General features: G+C 39.3%; 1 protein-coding gene across 5 annotated transcripts in view; it reads right to left on the reverse strand.

The window, feature by feature from the left end:
• GRM7 (glutamate metabotropic receptor 7) overlaps positions 1-24170 on the reverse strand; it is an 888658-nt gene that overhangs the window by 161422 nt on the left and 703066 nt on the right. For all 5 annotated transcript variants that reach the window (XM_054482695.2, XM_054482693.2, XM_054482694.2 and 2 more), the window contains exon 8: positions 1566-2501. In XM_054482695.2, coding sequence (XP_054338670.1) covers positions 1566-2501 — 936 coding nt within the window. The remainder of the gene's footprint in view (positions 1-1565; positions 2502-24170) is intronic.

Raw genomic sequence — 24170 nt, forward strand, 5'->3', positions numbered from 1 at the left:
ATCAACTTACCAGCATATATTTGGGGATTTTTTTTTTCTTCTCTCTATTGTATTTTACCACTCTAACTCATATTTTACTATTCCTTTGGCCCAGGAATACACAGAAGAAATGATATTCAAGTTGGTTTCACAGACAGTAAACATACATTATGAAATTGAAACATGCTATGCTTATTGAGCATATATTTTAGTAGAACTTTCTCTAAAATACTTTATGAATAAAACCATAATCTGGAACTATTCATTCTCCTTGGTTTTAGAATTCTGTGTGGTTTCATGAAATATTTACTTTTTTAAAAGCACAGTTCAAACTTATAGCCCCTCTGAATTACACAATTTAGGTAAAATATATCTTTTCAGCTGGAAAACTAGATACCATTAATCCTTTGTATGATTATATGGAGAACAGAGGTAACAAAGAAAAACTAGAGTAATCTAATTCCTGGATACATAGGCTGTTGTAAATTTTAGACATTCTAAATCAACCCGTTTTTCCCATTTAAGTCCCTGAATGTTTCAGAGATTTGTCCAAAGTAACGTGGAATCAGACCAGACCCCCAATGTCCTGACATCTAATCAAGCTATCCCTAGGCCCTCTTGTGCAGAGTATGTCAGTTAGAATTCTAGATCACAGTTGTACTAACCTGCCAGAGCTGCCTACATCCAGTGAAAGACACCATATCTTATCAGTATCAATATATTAGGGTTGATATTACATGAAACTATAGCCACGTGGGTGAGTATAGGAGTCAGATGTATAAGAATCATGTCTAGAATCAACACCGTAGAATTGTCTAAATCAAAGATTCACAAGACTTATAACTACCTGGAAGGTGCATGTGAACTAGCAAATATGTTGGCCTCAAAGTTTCACAGCTTGATGACACTAGCTCTGCACCAAATATTGACTCTTCCTCTTTTAGAAAGTACCATCTCTGATCTCACTGTGAATTGCTGGATGTGATTAATGTCCATCTAGTTGTAGGGAGCCTATGGTGAAATGCTAACCAAATCTTTCCTATATTCACCCACCTGGGTATATATTGTGCATATACAATTGGGCAACTCTACTCTGTTGTAAAGCTTGAGTACTAGATGCAATGGACAGCAATAGCCTCAGTAGCCACTAGGAACAGAGAGAGAGCATTTACACTGGTGATAGTAATGAGCATCACACACTCCCACCTGGAGGAGAAGGTACTATGCTCCTCTTTTCCTACCCCCCAAAAATATGTGGGTAAGTGGAGAAGGTGGGGAATAAATGAATATGAAGGGTTATTTTAGATAGATAATTTTATACTAGATAATCTCTCATTACATTTAATAATCTATAATTTAATTAATTTGAAAAGGCTATATCTGGTTGGTTTCCAGTGGAATGAACATGGCTCAGTTTTAGACTCTTGTAGCATTGAAGCCTACTAGACCTTGAATTAGTTCTCTACTCTTGGGAATACCATTCTGCATATACAAAACTTCTTACTTTATACAATCAATTTGGTTTCAGTACTTACAAAAATCAACACATTTTTAAAAAACATATTATGATGTGCATTTTCACTTACCTTTTCCGCTGATTGAGCGGTGCCAAAAAAAATTGGAATGAAGGCAAGCCATACTATACATGTCGTGTACATAGTGAATCCAATGGGCTTGGCTTCATTAAAATTCTCTGGTACACCCCGAGTCTTGATGGCATACACAGTACATGTGACCATGAGAAGAATGCTATATCCCAAGGAGCAAATGATTTGGAGATCTGTAATGTCACACTTGAGAACTCCTCTGGCTTGCTCAGGGTTCATTGTCTTATGTTCATCATAGTCTATGATGATGTTGGGTGGATCAACACCAAACCAAATGAAAACCCCTAGAAGCTGAACTGATATTAAACTGGAAGTGATTGCCAGTTGTGATGTTGGGCTTATGAGTCTGGGAGCTGTTACTGATTTCTTGCCCTGCTCAAATATGCGATAAATCCGATTTGTTTTCGTCAAGAGGGCTGCATAACTGATGCACATACCCAAGCCCAAGAAAACACGCCGGAAAGAACACACTGCCACATCTGGTTTGGCAATCATCAGGAAAGTGATGATGTAGCAAAGAAAGATGCCCGTCAAAAGAACATAGCTGAGTTCCCGCCCAGAAGCCCGGACAATGGGCGTGTCATTGTAGCGGATGAAAGTGGCCATGACAAAGATGGTGGCAATGATCCCCAACATTGCCAGGAAGACAGGAATCACAGCCCAGGGGGAGTGCCACTCCAGTTTGATGATGGGAATATCCTGGCACCCGGTTCGATTTTCATTGGGCCTCTGGTCATAGGGGCAATGCTGGCATGTCATCTCATCAAACTGGTACTGGTAACCATCGCAAGGCTCACAGGTCCAACAGCAAGGAGTTCCTTTCTGTGTCTTCTTTCTCTGTCCTGGCTTACATGGTAGTGTGCACACTGAGGGGGGTATCTCTCGGACTCCTTTACCCCACTGCATGTCTTCTATCTGTAACATAAGAAATAAGGTGAATCAGGCAGATTCTTCAAGAGAATAGAAACAGAACACCAGCAACAAACAGTACTCATGACAAGTGACATATGAGGCATGAGGTTGAATAGCTTACCCTCAGCTTGCAAGAGTTACAAGTATGATTTGAGCCCATACCATAGGATTCCAGCATCCTCACTCTTCACCATTAGAGTGTTCTCAACATGCCAGATCTTAAGAATTCCCTGAGGCAATACAAATTCCCTCTTCCCATTCCTGACATTCCAAATATGAATATCCTGAAAAAGAACCTTAGTGGCTGTATTTATAACAAGTGCCCAAAGGATTCTTGTGAGCAGATAACTTGAGAAAAACTGGCATGCACTCTACTGTCTTCCCCCCTGGGTAATAAGTATAAATGTCCCAAATCAAGTAAAAAACAAAAACAAACAAAAAACTAGGACATTATGAAAAGCTACACTTATCTCCTTTGTTAGGTGTTTTATTTTTTAAAAATGTTCTAAAATAATTTTCGATAATACTGCAATGCTGGCCACCTTCCCTAAAATTCTCTAAGCATTACTGTCATTTTCACTGAGAACTTTTGCAGCAATGTGAATCTACTATCACAGGGGAGAAGTGGGGCTTACTAATGAAGGCTTTAATTGTATTAGACTATTTCGTATGAATTCAGGAAGTATTTGATAAGAAAATAATACGGCCTGGAAACCATTTGGCCATCCGCCATTTGCAGATGACATTTAGACTATCCTAGAGAAGAATGTATTTGCTTAATTGAAGCATTGGTTTTCTGGAGGGGAACATACCCAGCAGTGTTCTGAGAAATAATGGCATTAGAAACAACGGGAAACTTTACTATTGGGTGGAAATCTCATTAAAGTAGGCATCTCTCCTCTTTGCCAACACAGCATCTGCTCTTTCTTTTCTCTTCCCTGGTATCAGTTCCTCAGATTTCTTTTCTATATGCTTTCTGTGCAGTTGAACTTACACTGAAGCTCTTGGGTTGTGCACATGACCCAGGCCTAATCAATTAGTATATTGTAGTGGTTCTCAAAATTGAGAGTGCATCACAATCATATGGACTTATTACAATAGAGTTTGCAAGATTTTCTGATTCACTGGATCTGAGATGTGGCCTGAGAATATGCATTTTTAACAAGATCCCAGGTGATGCTGCTGAGGATTGTTCAGGAAACACATTTGTCAGCTACTGATAACATTCCAACCTCCTAGCCACAGAGATTGGGTCAGAGATGGCATCATTATGTCCCAGGTCATAGAATTTAATTTCATGACTTTTTCTGAGGTCATATAGGATAAAAATATTTGTTTTCACTGGACTCAGAGTTTCCAGGATAAAAGGTGGCTAGTGCTGATGGCTAAAAGAAGGAGTTTATTAGAGAAAGAAGCCAACACAGAGGGAAGCTGAGTGCAAAGACAAAGATCACTGGTGAGCTTGTTTGAGCTCCTGGATATAGCTATCCCTGAAGCAAGAATTTTCCTTGACTGTGACATTATGTAAGCCAGTAAATTTATCTATGTTAAAATACTTTGAAGTTGATTATTATTACTTGCAACCAAGAGTCCTGAGCAATATATGCATGAAATAGTTTTAGTATCCACAAGTCACAAAAGATGTACTATGTCTGCAAGTTATTATACAGAATAATTCCAATTAACGATTATGGCTGTTTTTCTCCATACGTAGTTAATTGAATTTTTAATACAATTGAACTAAACAATAGATTAGAAAGATACTGGAAAGTCTGAGACATGTTTTTAAGTGCATAATTTTAAGAGATAAAGGCAAAAGAAAAATAATATATTGCATATTGGAATTTCAGTGTTGTGTTAATATACTGAATGAAATGCATAGCAGAGAGTGATTCTTTCATCAACGCTTGAATGTGAACTACATTCAAATTCTGAATTGAATGTAGCTAACTTGGAAAAATAAATGGCTCAGGAGTTAAACTTGGTAAAACAGCATAACCTTTTAATGGTTGAATTTAAACTTTAACCAGAGACCCAAGCATCTTCAGATGACTCTTATTTGCCTAAGCACAAAGCCCAAGTCAGCACTAATAAATCACTAACTATAAAGCACAATCTTCTCTTTCTCAATACCATCATTTTTGAGACAATAAGTCACTGGAAGCCATCCCAGAGTCATAAAATTAGGGAAATAACTTATAACAAGAGAGAAAGATATGCATTAACTTTACAAATGTCAAATTTCAAGAGCTGGAACCTAAAAAAATTGCTGGTATTAATACAAGTGTTTTCAAACATCAGAATAAAAGGTCCTACTCATGGCTACCAGGAAAGATGAACAATAACAACAACAAAAATAAATACATTTGCTTGATTTCAACATTAGTGGCTACTCATGTGCCACATAATTAAACTTTATAGGAATAAATGTAGGGCTCATACAAATATATAAACAAATTATCATCATATGTAATACTTTACAGCCAGTTTCAAATGCTGCCAACTCATTATTTTTCACCTTGGAATAAAATAAAATACCTGGCAATACTGCACAGCTTTTTTTTTTCTCAACTTATCCAAATATATACAGGAGCTGTAATCACGAACATCACATTGACTGATCACTTAATTTGTTTTCAATTTTCGTTTAAAGCAGGTTTCAACTCAATTTATTTGTATTTCTTAAACCAACAAAAATTCCTCCTGCTCCAGATGGACAGAAGTCTAATTTACTCCTTTTGCTAACAAAAATCATTATTGAAAATATTATCTGTGTCCCATGAAGGTACTGATTAACCTTTAAATGCTCTAGTAAATGAGAATTTTGTCAATGTGATGTATATCATTTGTATATATCTAGACCCATCCACACAGATACGCTGCCTTGTTTCATAAGAAACAATCAGCTCAAAATGCCCATGGACATCTATTTTAAAGGGAGATAATTATTTAATGCTATGAAAAATCAAGTCTGATGTCAATTTACTTTGCAAGAAGGCTAACAGAAATGTAAATTTCAAGTTTCTCCTGAACTCTGCAACAAAACTGTGTTTCAGTTAGCTGGAAAGCCAGATGTAAGGTGCAGAAAGATTAAGAAAAAGACTGACGTGTTTATCATCTTCTTCATTAGAAGATGCAAGTTTACATTTCTCCATAAAGATGCATTTTCCTCCTTGACATCCAAGGTTTATGGTTTTTGGGTACCTGGTCTTAGTAGGTAGCTCCTGGGGAAGGGCTGAGATCCTAGCTTTTGGCAAGAGAACAGAACTTTATATCTCCATCTCATAGCAAAAATTGACACTCTACATGGCAAATAGATTGCATAGATAAATTGATCAATAGTTTAGGGAAAGAGCAAATTATGCAGTTCTGGTCAAAGAAAGCAAAAATAAGCTTGTTGTAGAGTCCTAGGAAAGTGTTTTTCATTCTTATACAAGAGGAACAAAGAATGAATATGCTATTGTTAACTTAAAAAAAGAAACTCAGACAGACAGGGTGTCTGGAACAAAAGATTTCATTTGGGAAGAGCAAAGGGTTGTAACCCGGGGTGTGCAGCACACCCAAGGAAAATTAAGACAAAGGAAAGACACCCACACAAATTGCTTTGAAAGAAAGCTCACTGGTCCCAGAAACTCACTGCAGGAGTTGTCATTAGTTCACTGGGGGAGATAGTCATTGGCAGGCAACTGTTCTGATCTGAGGTTCTTATCTGAAATACTGCAGGCCAGACAAAATTCCTGTGAGAAGCTCTTCTTGCTGTTTGCAAGCTATGAGCAAGACATTCAAGGATGCAAGTATGTCAGCTTCTTTGTTATGGCCCTCACTAACTCTATTTTGGTTAGCGTTTTGACACGTGACTCTATTTTGTACTTCTCACTTCCACACTGCCTTCAGCCTTTGAACTTTGATTTGTGCATACATGATGGTTAGAGCTATAGTAGCCATTTTTCAACAAGAAAAAGACAAGCCAACTGGGCACGGTGGCTCATGCCCGTAATCCCAGCACTTTGGGAGGCTAAGGCAGGTGGATCACGAGGTCAGGAATTCAAGACCAGCCTGGCCAACATGGTGAAACCCTGTCTCTATTAAAACTACAAAAATTAGCCAGGCATGGTGGCGGGCACCTGTAATCCCAGCTAGTCAGGAGGCTGAGGCAGGAGAATTGCTTGAACCCAGGAGGTGGAGGTTGCAGGGAGCCGTTATTGCGCCTCTGCACTCCAGCCTGGGCAACATAGCAACACTCCGTCTCAAAAAAAAAAAAAAAGGCAAGCCTAAGACACAAAGCTCATATGCTGAGGATGGCAAAAAAAATAATAAAAATAAAATTAAAATAAAGAAGACAGACAGATTAAAAAGAATTTACATCTTTGAAGGCAAAATTATGTCACCAAATTAACTAACACTAATAAAACTCTACCCTGGAATTTTGAGCGTGAAATGATAAACTGTCTTTAATGGCTAACCAATTCTTCATGGCCATCTACTAATTGCAGTCAAGCATTTTATCTAATAGATTTTCTCTTATATCTGCATTTGGTACATGTAAACCTTCTGAGTATGTCAGAAAAATTCACCAATAATTCAAGTTCTTACATGGATAGTAGGCAACTCTAGAAAGAAATGGAAGTTTTTGTATTTGTCTCCTGAGAATGCTCAGAAAAAGGTGTGGTAAAGTACTGAATTCAGAAAATCAGCTTTGACTCCATTGCTTCTGACTCAGACAGAAACAGAAAAAGCACCACCAGCTAAAGTTTTCTAGCACACATGTTGGGGGAAAAAATGGTGTCTGGCTCTAGTAGAGAGACAAAGCTACTCCACAAGGAATGTGCAGACCTTATAATCACTGGAATTTTAAAATAAAACTAAATTAGTTGCTGTCTTACTGCCAAACACAAAAACCAAAGAGATAGAATTGTTACAAACACTGTTCAGTGCATCCATTTTTATGGAGAAGAGATCTGTTCCTTTCCCCATGCAGACACACTCTATCTAAAAGAAAATTTTATCACTTCAGGGATATTTTTCTTGGTGAAATTCTATTTGCATATTTCCACAGCTTACTCCATAGACCAAGCTGGCTGGTGATTTTATTGCATAATTCTCTGCAATATTATTTTTACTTGTTAGAACCTTAATAGAATGAGCTAATTTAAACAAAGAATTTTTTTATTAAAATGCCATTTGTTCATTAAAATACATTTGTCCTGTCTAATTTATAGGAAAAAAAGCTTTTTAGGAAAAATTCATAGGAATGTTGAATTTTCAATACCAGGAAAGCACCAGGGTTTGGTTCTGATGAGGAGGGGTGAGGTAGAGGAGCTAGCAAGTGCTTGGTAAGGAATTCTGCAACGCCTCAAGACATTTTTAAACTCAGCCCCCATTTTTGAACATTAAGTAGCATGACTAGACAGTGAACAGAATTTAGGGACTAAATTACAATAAAAAACATTGCCTATTCAGATTCTACATATTCAAAATTTATAATTATAAAAATCAACCTTTTTAAAATGTACTCCAGGTAGAAAGAATTATTATAGGTAGAAAGATTATTTTTTATATATATATATATATTTTTTTTTTTTTGAGATAGAGTCTTACTCTGTCGCTCAGGCTGGGGTGCAGTGGCGCAATCTTGGCTCACTGCAAGCTCCGCCTCCCAGGTTCACACCATTCTCCTGCCTCAGCCTCCCGAGTAGCTAGGACTACAGGCACCCACCAACATGCCTGGCTAATTTTTTTGTATTTTTTTTAGTAGAGATGGGGTTTCACCGTGTTAGCCAGGATGATCTCGATCTCCTGACCTTGTGATCCGCCCGCCTCAGCCTCCCAAAGTGCTGGGATTACAGGCATGAGCCACTGTGCCCAGCCAGCATTATTAGAATTTTTTTTAACTGCAGTACACCCTGGGCATCCATGGAAGGATCCAGAACTGTATTTCACTGCAAAGCCCCAGGGGATCCTAGATGGAGGAGACTTCCCTAAGGTTTCTGAGGCTCAACTTTGAATTGAAGCAGTAATTCCTAATTTGTTTGCACATTTGAATTACTTGGGGATCTTCTAAAAATTCCAGAGCCTGTACCACACCCCAGATAAATTAAATCACAATCTCTGAGGGGCAAGAAATAGGCATTAGTGTGTTTCAAAGTTTCTCAGGTGATTTCAGTATGTGGACAAATTTGGGAACCACTGAACTAAGATCTCCAAAAGGCTGGGATGCAGAAGAAAATCTTTGTGCTGTTAAGTGAAATAATGACTACAAAACCACTTCTCTGGTGATATGGTTTGATTGTGTCCCCACCCAAATCTCATCATGAATTATAACTCCCACAATTCCCATGTGTCACGGGAGGAACGTGATGGGAGGTGATTGAATTATGGGGGAGGGGCTTTCCTGCACTGTTCTCATGATAGTGAATGAGTTTCATGAGATCTGATGGTTTTAAAAATGGGAGTTTCCCTGCACAAGCTCTCTCTTTGCCTGCTGCCATCCATGTAAGACATGACTTTGCTACTCTTTGCATTTCACAGTCTGCCATGATTGTGAGGCCTCCCCAGTCATGTGGAACTGTACATCCAATAAACCTCTTTCTTTTGTAAATTGCCAAGTCTCGGGTATGTCTGTATCAGTAGCATAAAAACAAACTAATACAGTAAACTGGTACCAGTAGAGAGGGGCACTGCTGAAAAGATACCCAAAAATGTGGAAGTGACTTCAGAACTGGGTAATAGGCAGAGGTTGGAACAGTTTGGAGGGCTCAGAAGATAGGAAAATGTGGGCAAGTTTGGAACTCCCTAAACACTTGTTGAATGGCTTTGATCAAAATGCTGATAATGATATGGACAATGAAATCCAGGCTGAGGAGGTCTCAGATGGAGATGAGGAACTTGTTGGGCACTGGAGCAAGGGTGACTCTTATGGTTTAGCAAAGAGACTGGTGGCATTTTGCCCATGCCCTAGAGATTTGTGTAACTTTGAACTTGAGAGAGATGATTTAGAGTATCTGGCAGAAGAAATTTCTAAGCAGCAAAGCACTTAAGAGGCGACTTGGGTGCTGTTAAAGGCATTCAGTTTTATAAGGAAAGCAGAGCACACAAGCATGGAAAATTTGCAGCCTGGCAATGCAATAAAAAAGAAAATCCCATTTTCTGAGGAAAATTCCAAGCCAGCTGAAGAAATTTTCATAAGTAATGAGGAGCCAAATGTTAGTCCCTGAGACAATGGGGAAAATGTCTCCAGGGCATGTCAGAGGTCTTCATGGCAGACCATCCCATCACAGGACTGGAGGCCTAGGTGGAAAAAGTGGTTTCATGGGCCAGGGCCAGGATCCCTGTGCTGTGTGAAGCCTAGGAAATTGGTGCACTGTGGTCCCAGCTTTTCCAGCCATGACTAAAAGGGACCAAGGTACAGTTCAGGCCATGGCTTCAGAGGGTACAAGCCCCAAGCCTTGGGAGCTTCCATGGGGTATTGAGCCTGTGTGTGCACAGAAGTCAATAATTGAGGTTTGGGAACCTCTGCCTAGATTTCAGAGGATGTAGGGAAACTCCTGGATGTCCAGACAGAAGTTTGCTGCAGGGCGGGGCTCTCATGGAGAACATCTGCTAGAGCAGTACGGAAGGGAAATGTGGGGTGAGAGCCCCCAAACAGAGTCCCTACTGAAGCACCACCTAGTGGGGCTGTAAGAAAAGGGCCACCATCCTTCAGACCCCAGAATGGTAGATCCACTGACAACTTGTACCATGTGTGTGGAAAAGCCACAGACCCTCAATGCCAGCCCATGAAAGCAGCCAGGAGGAAGACTGTACCCTGCAAAGCCACAGGGGTGGAGCTGCGTAAGGCCATGGGAACCCACCTTTTGCATCGGCATGACCTGGATATGAGACATGGAGTAAAAGGAGCTCATTTTGGAGCTTTAAGATTTGACTGCCCTGCTGGATTTTGGACTTGCATGAGGCCCTTGTTTTGGCTAATTTCTCCCAGTGGAATGGCTGTATTTACCCAATGCCTGTACCCCCATTGTATCTAAGAAGTAACTAACGTTTTAATTTTATTTTACAGGCTCATAAGCAGAAGGGACTTGTCTTGTCTCAGATGAGATGCTGGACTGTGGACTTTTGAGTTAATGCTGAAATGATTTAAGACCTTGGCGGACTGTTGGGAAGGCATGACTGGTTTTGGAATGTGAGGACATGAGATTTGGGAGGGTCCAGGAGTGGAATGATATGGTTTGGCTGTATCCCCACCCAAATCTCATTTTGAATTGTAACCCCCACAATTTCCATGTGTTGTGGGAGAAACTTCGTGGGAGGTGATTGAATTATGGGGGCGGTTCTTTCCTGCACTGTCCTCGTGATAGTGAATGAGTCTCATGAGATCTGATGGTTTTAAAAATGGAACTTCCCCTGCACAAGCTCTCTCTTTGCCTGCCACCACTGTGTCCAGAATTGGTGGGTTCTTGGTCTCACCGACTTCAAGAATGAAGCTGCGGACCCTCGCGGTGAGTGTTACGGTTCTTAAAGGCGGCATGTCCGGAGTCTGTTCCTTCTGATGTTCAGATGTGTTTGGAGTTTCTTCCTTCTGGTGGGGTTCATGGTCTCGCTGGCTCAGGAGTGAAGCTGTGGACCTTCGCAGTGAGTGTTACAGCTCTTAAGGTGGTGCGTCTGGAGTTGTTCCTTCCTCCCGGTGGGTTCGTGGTCTCGCTGGCTTCAGGAGTGAAGCTGCAGACCTTCGTGGTGAGTGTTACAGCTCATAAAGGCAGTGTGGACCCAAAGAGTGAGCAGCAGCAAGATTTATTGCAAAGAGCGAAAGAACAAAGCTTCTACAGCATGGAAGGGGACCCCAGTGGGTTGCCACTGCTGGCTCGGGCAGCCTGCTTTTATTCTCTTATCTGGCTCCACCCACATTCTGCTGATTGGTCCATTTTACAGAGAGCCTAGTGGTCTGTTTTGACAGGGCGCTGATTGGTGCATTTACAATCCCTGAGCTAGACACAAAGGTTCTCCATGTCCCCACCAGAGTAGCTAGATACAGAGTGTCAACTGGTGCATTCACAAACACTGAGCTGGACACAGGGTACTGATTGGTGTGTTTACAGTCCCCTAGCTAGACATAAAGGTTCTCCAAGTCCCCACCAGAGTAGTTAGTTACAGAGTGTGGATTGGTGCATTCACAAACCCTGAGCTAGACACAGGGTGCTGATTGGTGTGTTTATAAACCTTGAGCTAGATACAGAGTGCCGATAGGTGTATTTACAATCCCTTAGCTAAACATAAAGATTCTCCAAGTCCCCACCAGAGTCAGGAGCCCAGCTGGCTTCACCCAGTGGATCCCGCACCGGGCTGCAGGTAGAGGTGCCTGCCAGTTCTGCTCCATGTGCCCGCACTCCTCAGCCCTTGGGTGGTCAATGGGACTGGGTGCCGGTGGGGCAGGGGGCGGCGCTCCTCCGGGAGGCTGGGGCTGCACAGAAGCCCACGGGGTGGGGGGGGCTTGTGCTCAGGCATGGCAGGCTGCGAGTCCTGAGCCCTGCCCCACGGGGAGGCAGCTAAGGCCGGGTGAGAAATCGAGCGCAGCCCTGGGGGGCCGGCACTGCTGGGGGACCCAGTACACCCTCCGCAGCCACTGGCCCAGGTGCTAAGCCCCTCATTGCCCAGGGCCGGCAGGACTGGCCGGCCACTCTGAGTGCAGGGCCGCCAAGCCCACGCCCACCTGGAACTCCAGCTGGCCTGCAAGTGCCATGGGCAGCCCCGGTTCCCGCTCGTGCCTCTCCCTCCACACCTCCCTGCAAGCTGAGGGAGCCGGCTCCAGCCTTGGCCAGCCCAGAAAAGGGCTCCCACAGTGCAGCGGCGGGCTGAAGGGCTCCTCAGCATGGCCAGAGTGGGCGCCAAGGCCGAGGAGGCGCCTAGAACGAGTGAGGGCTGTGAGGGCTGCCAGCACGCTGTCACCTCTCACCACCTTTGTAAGACGTGACTTGCTCTTCCTTGCCTTTCACATTTTGCCATGATTGTGAAGCCTCCTCAGCCACGTGGAAGTGTAAATCCAATAAAGCTCTTTCTTCTGTAAATTGCCCAGTGCAGGTATGTCTTTATCAGCAGTGTGAAAACAGTCTAATACGTCTGGTCTTTAATTCTTGATATTGTGATGCACTATTGAGAGTACACAAGGACCATTCTGGGGCCTGCCAGGCTCCCCAGTTCCCAAGCATGGAAATAAAGAAAAATTCTGAGCCCCATCAAGGGAAGTTCCAGGCACCTAGCTAGCCCTGCCACCAGCAATTAAGAAAGTGAATGAATAACTTACTAAGCAAGAAGATAACAATAATCACCCTAGTAAGTCAGGGTCATGAGATATTTGGTTCCCGATATAAACTAAAGATAACATCTTGACATATGTTCCTGAGTTGTTTTCACAAACCGGGACCCCCTGCTAGATGAAAAATGCTGATTGCTGTCATGCAGACCTCACACAAACTGGAACTGGAAAATGAATGTGGAAGTTCCAAGAATGGCCCCACCCTCAACTCATTTTGAAAACCCTCTCACCCCTGCCCTTAAAAACCCTTGCATAGAAGTCATCGTGGAGTTGTGCCTTTTTTTTTTTTTTTTTTTTTTTTTTTTGAGATGGAGTCTCACTCTGTCACCCAGGCTGGAGTGCTGTGGCATGATCTGGGCTCACTGCAACCTCTGCCTCCCGGGTTCAAGCAATTCTCATGCCTCAGCCTTCCCTAGTAGCTGGGATTACAGGCATGCTCCACCATGCCCAGCTAATTTTTGTATTTTTAGGAGAGATGGGTTTCACCATGTTGGCCAGGCTGGTCTCGAACTCCTGGCTTCATGTGATCCACCCACCTTGGCCTCTCAAAGTGCTAGGATTACAGGCATGAGCTCCTGCCCCTGGCCAAGTTTGGGTTTTAAAACATCTGCTGAAACTTCTCCTCACTTGGTGCCCAGCAATACATATCTTACTTTCTATGCAAATCACAATGTCATTGTTTGGCTTTGCTGCGCTGGGTGGAAAGCCCCAAATTTGGTTCAGTAACACTGCCTCTTTTTAAAAGTCTGAATGGGGCACCTAAAATGCTTAGTTATACTCTATTATCATTTAATGGGAACATAAAATATTGTAGTGGAATTACAAATTTTCATAGTCAGGAAGGTCTCTAGGCCTAAGTTTCATAATGTTATTGGTTAAACAACTTAAAATGCCTACAGAAGCTGGACATATAGAGTAAACAAATGAACTGAGTGGGTGTAAGAAACATTTTTCCCCACCCCGAACAACCAAGTCTAATGGAACACAAGTTTGTTAAATTATACATCAAGAACGGATTTCTTTTTTTTTTTTTTTTTTTTTTTTTAGCTCAAAGAAAAGGTTTTATTATCATCAATTAATATGTCAGTTTTATAAGTGTAAATGGAAAAATTATTATTACCTTTACATTGATTTGTTAAGAATTATTAGCAGTTATTCAGAGTGTAACACCTCCTGTCAGAGAGCTCACGATTTTTTTCTTAATTTCATTTATAGTACATCAAAGAAATATTATTATATTGTTCAATCCAACTTTCTCTTCTGTAACTGTGTCCTTTTCAAGTTATCATACTTCTTTTCTCTTGCTTTTCCCTTTCTCCACATTCCCATTTCTATTTTCTTCTCTTTGTATTGATCTTAGAGTTTCTTTTCCTTACCTTAATTAAATTTATGACCTAGAATTACCACTTGCCTTCCATTTTCTTTTCGATTTGTTCAATTCAGAAACATTTATTGTCTACCATGGGCACAGGCACTGAGAATCTTAAATGAAGAAGAGGTAGCCCCTGCTTGATGAAACTACTGAGCTTTTTTTTTTCCCTTCAGCTCCTGAGGAGAGATGAGAAAAGTAAAACTAGAATGTTTGTGGATAAAGAAAGAAAACAGAGTTGGCCTGTATCTTTAGCATTATTTGCAAAGACCCACTGCTTTCATTGTAGTTCTCCCTAAATGACCTGTATTTACTATTTTAATGCTTGCATTATCCTCAAAAACAAAAAATTATGAGGGAGGTTCTTATCTTAAATTTGCAGAATTCAAAACTCCCAGACAAATTGAATAGTTGGCCACAAAAGTAAATCTAGGTCTGTGTTTGTGAAACCTTTCTATACCCCTTAGTAAAATAGAACCATTTTACTTGATTTCAGAACTTTTTTTTTTTTCTCCCTGGAAGAATCAGGACAGCCTTACGGGAAATCGTCAGAATTTTTTTTTTTTTTTAACAACCTCTATGCCTTTTTAAAAAATACCATATATTCTCAGATTGCCAAACAATATGCATCTGCTGATACCAGTTAGCTATCTTTTTTTTATTCAGTGTCACAAATTATCCATTTCTGAAATAGTTCTGCCAGTAGAGAAGCCATCTCCTTGTAAACAATTTATTTGCTAACTGCAAATGACCTCCTATTTCTTCTTGCTCTGTGATCATTTCCTAAAAGATGTTTAACAATCAAAGATAGATATTTTTTATTCTAATTATTAAATGACTTTGAAAATACTTTTTTAAAAGCTTGAATTTAAGAATAATATTATAATGTAAACATAATTCATATGAATCTCTCAATGAGAAAGAATGAGTTGGGTTATTTTACATTTATTTCAAATTAAATTTGTTCAAAACTGGACTCATAATCTGTACCAGGGGCTGACAAGCTGGCCTATGGGTCAAAACCTGTCCATCGCCTATTCTGAAAATAAAGTTTTATTGAAACACATCCACATTCATTGATGTACATATTATTTATGGCTGCTTTTATGCTAAAACAATGGTAGAAATGAGTAGTTGGAAATGCATAGCCAGAAAAGCCTAAAGTATTTACTATCTGATATTTTACAAAAAAAAAAACAAAAACCCAGCTGATTCAGATCCAAAGAAAACAGAAATACAAATCCTTAGTGCATGGTAGCTTTATCTATTCATAAGCCAGAAGTTAGGTGTCATCTTTGACATCTCCCTTTCCCTTAACCAAACATATTTAAATTACCAACAACTTATGTCAGTTTATATCATGCAGTAAATTATTTATATCATCCAAAAAGCTATATATGGAGTACTTACTGAGTTCTGGACCTGGCTGAATTGCCAGGAACAAAACAGACAAAGGTTACTTCCTTAGAGAGTTGAATAATCCTTTCTGATCTTTGCTACCAAACCCTCTTCAGCAAAAGTTTTCTGTCCAGTTTCCTCACCTCCCTTTCCTGCTGGTCTTCTCCTAAGCCAGTTATTGCACAACATCCAGCACAATCCTTTTAATGTGCAGGTCTAATCATGTCACCCTTTTGGTTAATATCATCATTGACTTTTCATGCAGGTCTAATCATGTCATCCTTTTGGTTAATATCATCAATGACTTTTCATTGCTCTCATACCTCCCATATAACTGTGCACAATCTGGCAAAGATATTTATCTGAATTCTATGAAGTTTCCTGGCCCACAGTGGCTTTCATGTCACGATATGAAATAACCTTTAGGCTTACCTAAGTTTTGTTCAGGAAGTCCCTATACCCACTGGAATGAACATTGTTTTATTCATAAATATACCTCTTCACAGCACTTTGTAATTATAATTTGTAATTATGCAAAGATGAGACTCAATTAAAGTCTATTTTCCCAACTAATACGTGTATGCTCCATGAGAGCACAGCCTCCATCCTCTTCGTCCACTATTGTAATTCAATATCTGGGAAGAAATGCAATCGAATTGTGGATTAAATGGATAAATGATGGTGTCAAGGAAAGAACAGACTGACCTCTCCTTTAGAAGTGATTTTTCTATACTCAAAATTTGAGTTAAAGTGTAATTAGAAATGATGAAAGGATCCATAATTACTTTTGTAAGTCTCATCAGTTTTCTGGTCATTTAATGCATATCTATGTATAAAATGAATGTTTGCAGTTTAAATGTCCTTGATATTTTCTTAAAGGAAGAAAGGGAATTAAATATGGAGCACTCAATTGCTAGGTGGAGGACAAATGAACACAATTAGCACATTATGAGACAGGAGAAAAACAAGTCATGTGCAATCTGCAGCCAAGGACAGAACATGATTTCAGTAGTCCCTGACTTCTCTGAACACTCTCCTTCAGTAAGCTTAGGTACAGCTCAAAACAGAAAGAGTATGAGTTAGGAAGTCAGCCTGTCCTGGGTTCAAAGCCTGGCTCCATCACCTCTAGTAAGTATGGCCATAAGCAAGTAGAGGATATGGAATCTCAGTTCCCTTAGTTTATTAGGTAGGAAGACTAAATAAGATGACATGTGTAAGGAATAGCATGATGCCTGAGACATGGCAGTTACCTAAATAACAATTAATTTAAAAAATATATATATTATGGCTCCAATGGTCAATATATTTCATGCAAAGAACTTTAAGATGAATATTTCCAGTCCTCCTCTCCCTCGAGCTTCATTTTTTTCAGCTGAATATTGCCAGTATTTAATGTCATAGTGGCTTTTCAGACCCTGCAGATGTAAAGTGAACACATCAACTTCCTTTCCTTTTTCTAGATCTCTCCACACACAGTTCAGCCTGTTTTGATGGACTAGAGTAGATAATAACATAAGCATTGGAATCAGATGATCATGGGTTAAAATCCTAGCAGGGTGCTCTTGGCCAAGTTATTTAAGCTCTTGAAACCTCATTTTTTTCATCTGTGAAATGGAGACAGTAATAATTACCTCCTATACTTATTGAAAAAGGACATGTATGAAGCATGTTGTCTGACACATGGTAAAACTTGATGAGTTCTATTACAATTATTACTGACAATGACAATACAGTCATCTTTAACTCTATACCTTGCTCCCATTGGAGAGTAACAACTGTGAAAGTTTGTTCCCATTTTCTCCCATAAACCCTTTTCTTTTTTGTCCCCAGTGATGACCATCTATTAAAGTCATCCTTGTTGGGTCCACTTAATTGCTCTCTCTGATTTTGGGTCTTCCCTTCCTTGTTTCTTATTCCTTTACTCTGCTTTCTCTTCATATTAATGGCTGGCTTAAATTAAACATATGGGTGTTGACTTCTGTGTCCATCTCCCTCCACCTGAATGTAAGCCCAGGAGGTCAGAGACAACATCAGTGCTGTTTCCTCGTGTTCATCTGTACCTAAAAACAGCAGCTCACAATGACTGTTTGCTGAAGTTGCCAGAGTACCTTCTTGGAAGGCAAGTGTGAGTTTACTGCATCCTGGATTAAAACCTGAAATGTCTCCATTGCCCACTTGAGACAGTGCAGACTTTTCATTTGATTGTTCATGTCACTCCAAAGCAGACCCCCGAACCTCCACTCCAGTTTCATCAGCCTCTTCTAACAAAGGGCAGTGATTGGGCTTCCCTTTAATACTAGAGTCCCTATTTATATTATTTTATTTACACTTAACCTTTCAGCTGTCATTTTTCCCCCTAATTCTTCCGCCATTATCTTAAATGTCCCAAATCTTTCCTGATGCCTTCAAGCTAGAAATGGCCTTTCCCTTGTTTGAAATCTCTTAGCATTTCATCTGTGCCATCTTTCTCTTCCCTGTACTTACACTTTGAAAAGTAGGGCCATTATCTATTTTGTTTAATCCCCTACAGAGCTGAAAAGTAATATGGAACCTGGGGCAGATTCTATCCTAAGAAAGAACTTTTAGGATTAGGATATAAAAGGATAAATCCTTAGAGGAAAAAAATGTCCTCTTTTATGCCTTTGAACACTTGTTATTCTTCTTTTGTGCTTGAGCCTTCTGTATCTGACTAGCTTTAAATATGACAAACTGTACAAAAAAGAACAATAGAAATCCTTAAATCACTGAAACTAAATCTTCTTTTCTAACCAGCTCAGCCATTCATCTTAGATTTTCACACTCAAGACAACTTGCAAATTGCTTTTCACCCACTCACCTGGGGTGAGTCATGCTCTTTGCCAGGTAAGTGGAGAAGAATGGCTTACTAAGACAAGAAAGGCTTTTGATTATTTTTTCTGTTATTCCCCTACTTTCTATTTTTATAAGTCTTGAATCTCTTCTTTCCCTTTTCTGAACTAAAGGATAGAAACTGTTTTTATACAGATTATTTAGGATAGTTATCTCACATTTCATTATAATGAAAACTAGCCCTGCAACATAATCTTTTGAGAAAAAGAAACCACTCTAGCCAATACAGACATCAGGGGAGGCAGGATGCATATTAGTGTATTGAAGACTTTGAGATGTTTTGCTCTTAAGGAAAAATGAGGCCTCCTTGATTTAATCTAGTGCTTTCTAATCCATTTGAGTATAGAACAAACCATTCTTTTTTTTCCTGTAATATCTATCTCTCAACATTCTGTGGAATCTGTATTCCTTCAGCCACACTGTAGAAAACAGTGATGTTGCTTAACTAATACTTTGGTTGGGATTCTAGCAACAACTTTCAGGCTTTCTTTGTTCTTGGGCTAGAAGAACTCGTACGGTCATTGCAAAACTTATAGAACATGAACTGGGTTGCAAACGCTCTCAATTCTGGCTATATCATCTTGATCGACTCACTTAACTTCTTTGAGGTCAATTAATGGAGTTACAGAAAAACCAAATATGACTCTATATATGAGAATATTTTAAAGGGGTAATAGTCAATTAAAACTAGTATTTTTTTTTTCTTTTTTAAAAAATATAAGGGGGAAAGTAAACCATTACTTCACTTGGGTCTTAGCTTTTTTTCTGGCACATTGTGTCCATGCCTTTGTTCATGCACCTCCTGCTGAACGGCATACTGTCTCTCCAGCTCAAGTTAGCAAGACTGAGCCAAATACTTCCCCCTGGTGAACAGCTGGCAAGAAAAACTAAAAAGTGAACCTCTATCTTACAGGGCAGTGGGTTAATGCTTCCTACAAAAAGCATAAATCAAAAGCGTTATATTCAAGCATGTGCTATCCAATGATGAATTGGACAATCAGTTCTTTAACAGATAACCTGAGGAAACAGCTCAAGTAGTTGGAATTTCAAACTCAGTTGCCAGTTCAGGGGATGTGGCAGTGACGTATTTGGGTAAGAGGCTTTCTGGTATCTTTCATGTCACTTCGATGTAAGTCACCACCCACTGCCACTGAATTCTGTCCCATGCCCTGTGGAGTTTGGCAGAAGGCTGTTGAAGTGTATGTTCATTGATACTGATGTCTATTTTACATTAATATATTTAAAAATTCAATTAGGCTATTTAACAACAGAATCTACTATCTCACAAACTTATAAGTCCACAAAGCTAAGAGAGAAGTGGCTTCTAAACCAAACATGCATATCTGCTTATTTTTTTGCATTGAGAAGTTAGGTCAACTTCAGAGAATTAGACAAATAAAGTGCTTATCTGATTCACATTATCTTCCAAGACTGCTGGAGGACTAAAGGGATATGAAAAGTAGCTTTTTCCTCAAACAAAAATATGCTTATACTACTAAGGGTACTATGATGTCCTGGAAGGACTTTCCATGCCAACATTCTGTAGCAGGCACAAATGGTCTTTATCCCATCCTTCTAACATCATCTTGTAATTCTCCTATCTCATAATTAAAGGCCATTCACTGAGCAGCTTCTGTGTTTCATGCACTGTATTAAACAATAAAAATACAGATATGAGAAACACCTATTTTCTTTCCCTCAATAGGATCTCAGCATCACAGTATAAATTTGTGTTTAAATCACACTAAATTCAATGTAATTTAAGATGTAAGTGTGACCCAGTTGGTCCTTAAGCATCCTTTTCTAGAATATTGGAGCAGAGACTCTGAGGATGAATATGAGTGCTTTAATGAAACAAGAGGGCAAAAAGGCATTCAGAAACAGTGAATAGCCTGAGAAAATGCAAGAAAGCATGAATGCACTAGATTCACAGATGGTGATGAGGATGAAGGTCTGTAAGTAGTTTCAGTTGAACTGCAATATAAAGTGCAGGCAAGGGAGGAAGAAAAAATGTTGGAGACTAAGACACAGGCAGGCAACAGATTATAGAAAAACAATTTGCTCATTATTCATTCAAGGGCTATCTGCCATCTATGCAGTATGTGCCACATGATATCCATTAGGATAAAATTGTTGAACAAATTGGATACGACTTCCTGAGCTTAGAGTAGAAGAGACGGCCAAGGCAAAAATAATATAACAACTTAATAAAATGTATTATAATAAGTGTTAAACAGGAAATAAATAATGTGCTGATAGAATTACACGAAGGCAACCTTTCCAATAGAAGATGAGAGAAGTAGCAAAGGTGATTCTTAAGCTGTGACCTGAAAAGTGAAAACACGAGCATGGGAAGTAACAGGGCATGTATGCAAAGATCTTGAAGCAGGAAAAGCTCCAGGTATTAGAACAGTGCTTCTCAAACTTGAATGCACCAACAAATCTAGTGTGAAACTTGTTAAAATGCAGATTTGAATTCAGTTGGCCTGGAGTGGGCTTGAGACTCTGAATTTTTAGCAACCTCCCAGGTAATGTTGTTGGTCTGGGGAACAAACTTCAATAGCAGAGTGTTAGAGAAACAAAAATCAGAAAATGCATCCAGAACTCAGTGGTAAAGATAAAACACTCTACATGAGAGTGGAGAGAAAGAAAGGTGAGCTGAGAACTATCACATATGCCATTGGGGAAGATATGATTATCAACAGGCTTGCAATTCATTTTCCTCCACAGGGGCCGGGAGTGAGGAGGATATGGGAGCATCCTCCAGAAAACCAGAAGAAAGGTAGCTTGATTGCATTTCCTTTTTTGTATGTAGACAGATACATTACTTACAGATCTAATTTATTATTCCAGGTTAGACCAAAAAGGAAGTAAAGACCTAGGTGTCGTATGGTACTTCTATGCCTCTCCCTACTTTGCCTGTGTCTCACAATTATCTGAAACTCTGTAATTAAGGGTAAAGCCTGATAGTGGGGATTATGGATTCAGTTGTGTCCTCGTACCGCAAAGTCATAGGTTAAATCTCTAACCCCCAATATGACTGTATTTGGAAATGTCGCCTTTAAGGAGCTGAGTAAGGTTAAATGAGGTTCATACAGGTAGGGCCCTAATCCAATAGAACTGGTGTCCACAAAAGAAGGTGAGGAGACAGGAAAGGCCATTTGGGGACAATATGAGAAGGAGGCCATCTGCAAGCCCAGAGGAGAGCCCTCACCAAATACCAATGCTGATGGCACTTTGATATTGGACATCTAAGCTTCAGAACTGAGAGAAAATAAATTTCTGGGTTTAAGTCACCCAGTCTGAGGTATTCTGTTATGGCAGCCCTAGCTGATCAGTGTACTAGGTAAGACCACTGATTTGTATAAATCAGATTCGACAATTAAACTCTTTGTGTTCATTCGCCTTCACAGAGTTGAGAAATAATACTGTAGAGTGATTGATGGCTTAAAGCAATGCTCCTTTGGCCAGGATATATATTAGAAACATATTGGGAGACTTTGAAACACATCCATACCAAGATTCTCTCAGAAGGGTTATCATTTTATTGGTCAGTGATGGAACCCAGGCATTGGTATGTTTCCAACCTTCCTATGTGGTTTTTATGTGCACCCAGAGCTGAGAAACAGTGGGGGAAATTATGCTTTGAAAGATACTTCTGGCCACCCTAGAGGCAGCAATAGTAGATAATGTGCTTATAAATAAATATAGGGTACACACCTTGGCATCTGTGCTTCTCCAGACCTGACAGGTGATAAATAAGAAGCAAAGTTTCCCCTCCCTTCAGTCCTCAACATGCACACATTTCTAGAGCATCTGACTTTATCTTGGATGGGAAGCCAAGCAGCTGTCTTGGGCCACATATCTTGTTGATGCCCTCAGTGCAAGGCCCCTTGGTAATTACTCATTTTCATGAAAAAAAAAGTGACTGTTAATATATGTGCGTTGTTGAAATGCACTCTCCAATCTTTCTTGCCAACCTGCGTATTTCTGTAATAAGCCATTTATTCAGAGCTCAATAATTTTCTGATGTTTGATTAAACAAAATCAACACCAAAATAATTCTATTAGGGTTAATTGACATCTTCTCACAGGAAAATTAACCACTTTGCTGGTCATGCTTTTAACAAGAAGCTTCCCAGATTTCAATGGCCATATTTGAACACAATTCTTGAGAACTGCTTTGAAGATTGAATATAACCTTACAGATTGCTTTTAACAAAACAGTTACCATGTCAACAGTTCAAACAATTATTTAGCCTTATGGATAGCACTACAATATTCATAAGACTTAGAAGCTAGGATTTAACTATTAAAGCCTTATAATTAGTATCTTAATCTAGAGCTTGAAAATGGTAAGAGTTTAATGCCTAGACTATGTCAATAACTTTTAGGCAATATTATTTACTAAAATATGTGGACCCCTAATTGTCTTATTAAATATATTGGGATAAAAATGAAATTAGCATGGGCCTAGGTCAAATAAACTTTCTGAGCATAATAATGAACCATTATTATTTATTATTTTGTTCCCTTCCCTCACACTGGGATAAATTTGCTACACTTGCAGAATTCTCCTACAGCCTAGAAGCACTACATCAAATCTACAGGCCCGTCTTTTCTTTTCCTTTTTGAATACTAGGTTAGTGTTTTACTTGGAAAACTTCTTCAGAACTAAAACTTAGCCATAGCATTTTATTTCATCATAGTATATCAAAAAAGGATTTGCTTTTCAATAATAATTATTGAACATCCACTCTATGTCAGGTATTAAATATATACTATCTCTAATCCTCATTAAAAACTATATAAGGTAAGAGTTATTCCCCTGAACTTGGAATGAGCAAACTCAGGCTCAAGCATTAAATGTAAATTTAAAAGATGTATCCAAGTCATACATCTTATAAGATTTCAAGAGATACATTGTCATATATCATGGAAAGTTAGCCTCCTTTCCATCCTTGCAAACAAGTTATCCAAAAGCAAATGCTTTTACCAGTTTTCTATGCATGTTTTAATGCATTTATGACAACATCTTCACTAATTGCATTGCTTATGTTAATTTTAATGTCACTCCCTCCACTCTCTTGAGGAGAGACAGGAGGAAATAAAAGAGCTCCAAGGCATTTGAAACATCAGTGATTTAATATCAATCCTGCTTATTTCTGAGGGTCACTCCCCAAGTTGCTCAACTTAAAAGTTCTGTGGGGTGATCCTGCCTTATTTGGAAGAGGCTGGCTTATGAGAACAAGGAGGGGATTTACATTTTCATGCCTCCATTCAGAATTTATTTTTAATAATTATAGTTAATAAATTAAGATTGTTAATGAGTTTAAGTTTTTTACAATTGCCAAGTAGGTTTTTGTTTTATACAAGCCTGTAATGAAATACATATCTTCCTTATCATCAATTGTATGTTCTTAAGCCAGTCACTAAATCTTTATAATCATTTTTTGATGTGATCCATGAGGACAGTGTCTGACTTGGAAATTGATCAGAAGGATAAACCCTGAAAAACTAAAAGCACTCAAAACATGGAGGATGATAAATACATGGCAACTTATTTTTCTTTTCTTCCTTGTTCAATACGTTTTTCACTTGACAAATACTGATATTCTAATTTGAAATTAACATTAATTTCAAAATATATTCAAACTGCAAAACTACATCATGATGTTTCTTCCCAGATCTGTCAATATCTCCATGTGCCATTTAGAAAATCAGAATTTTA

The sequence above is a fragment of the Pongo pygmaeus genome, chromosome 2, assembly GCF_028885625.2.
Source record: "Pongo pygmaeus isolate AG05252 chromosome 2, NHGRI_mPonPyg2-v2.0_pri, whole genome shotgun sequence".
NCBI lineage: Eukaryota > Metazoa > Chordata > Mammalia > Primates > Hominidae > Pongo > Pongo pygmaeus.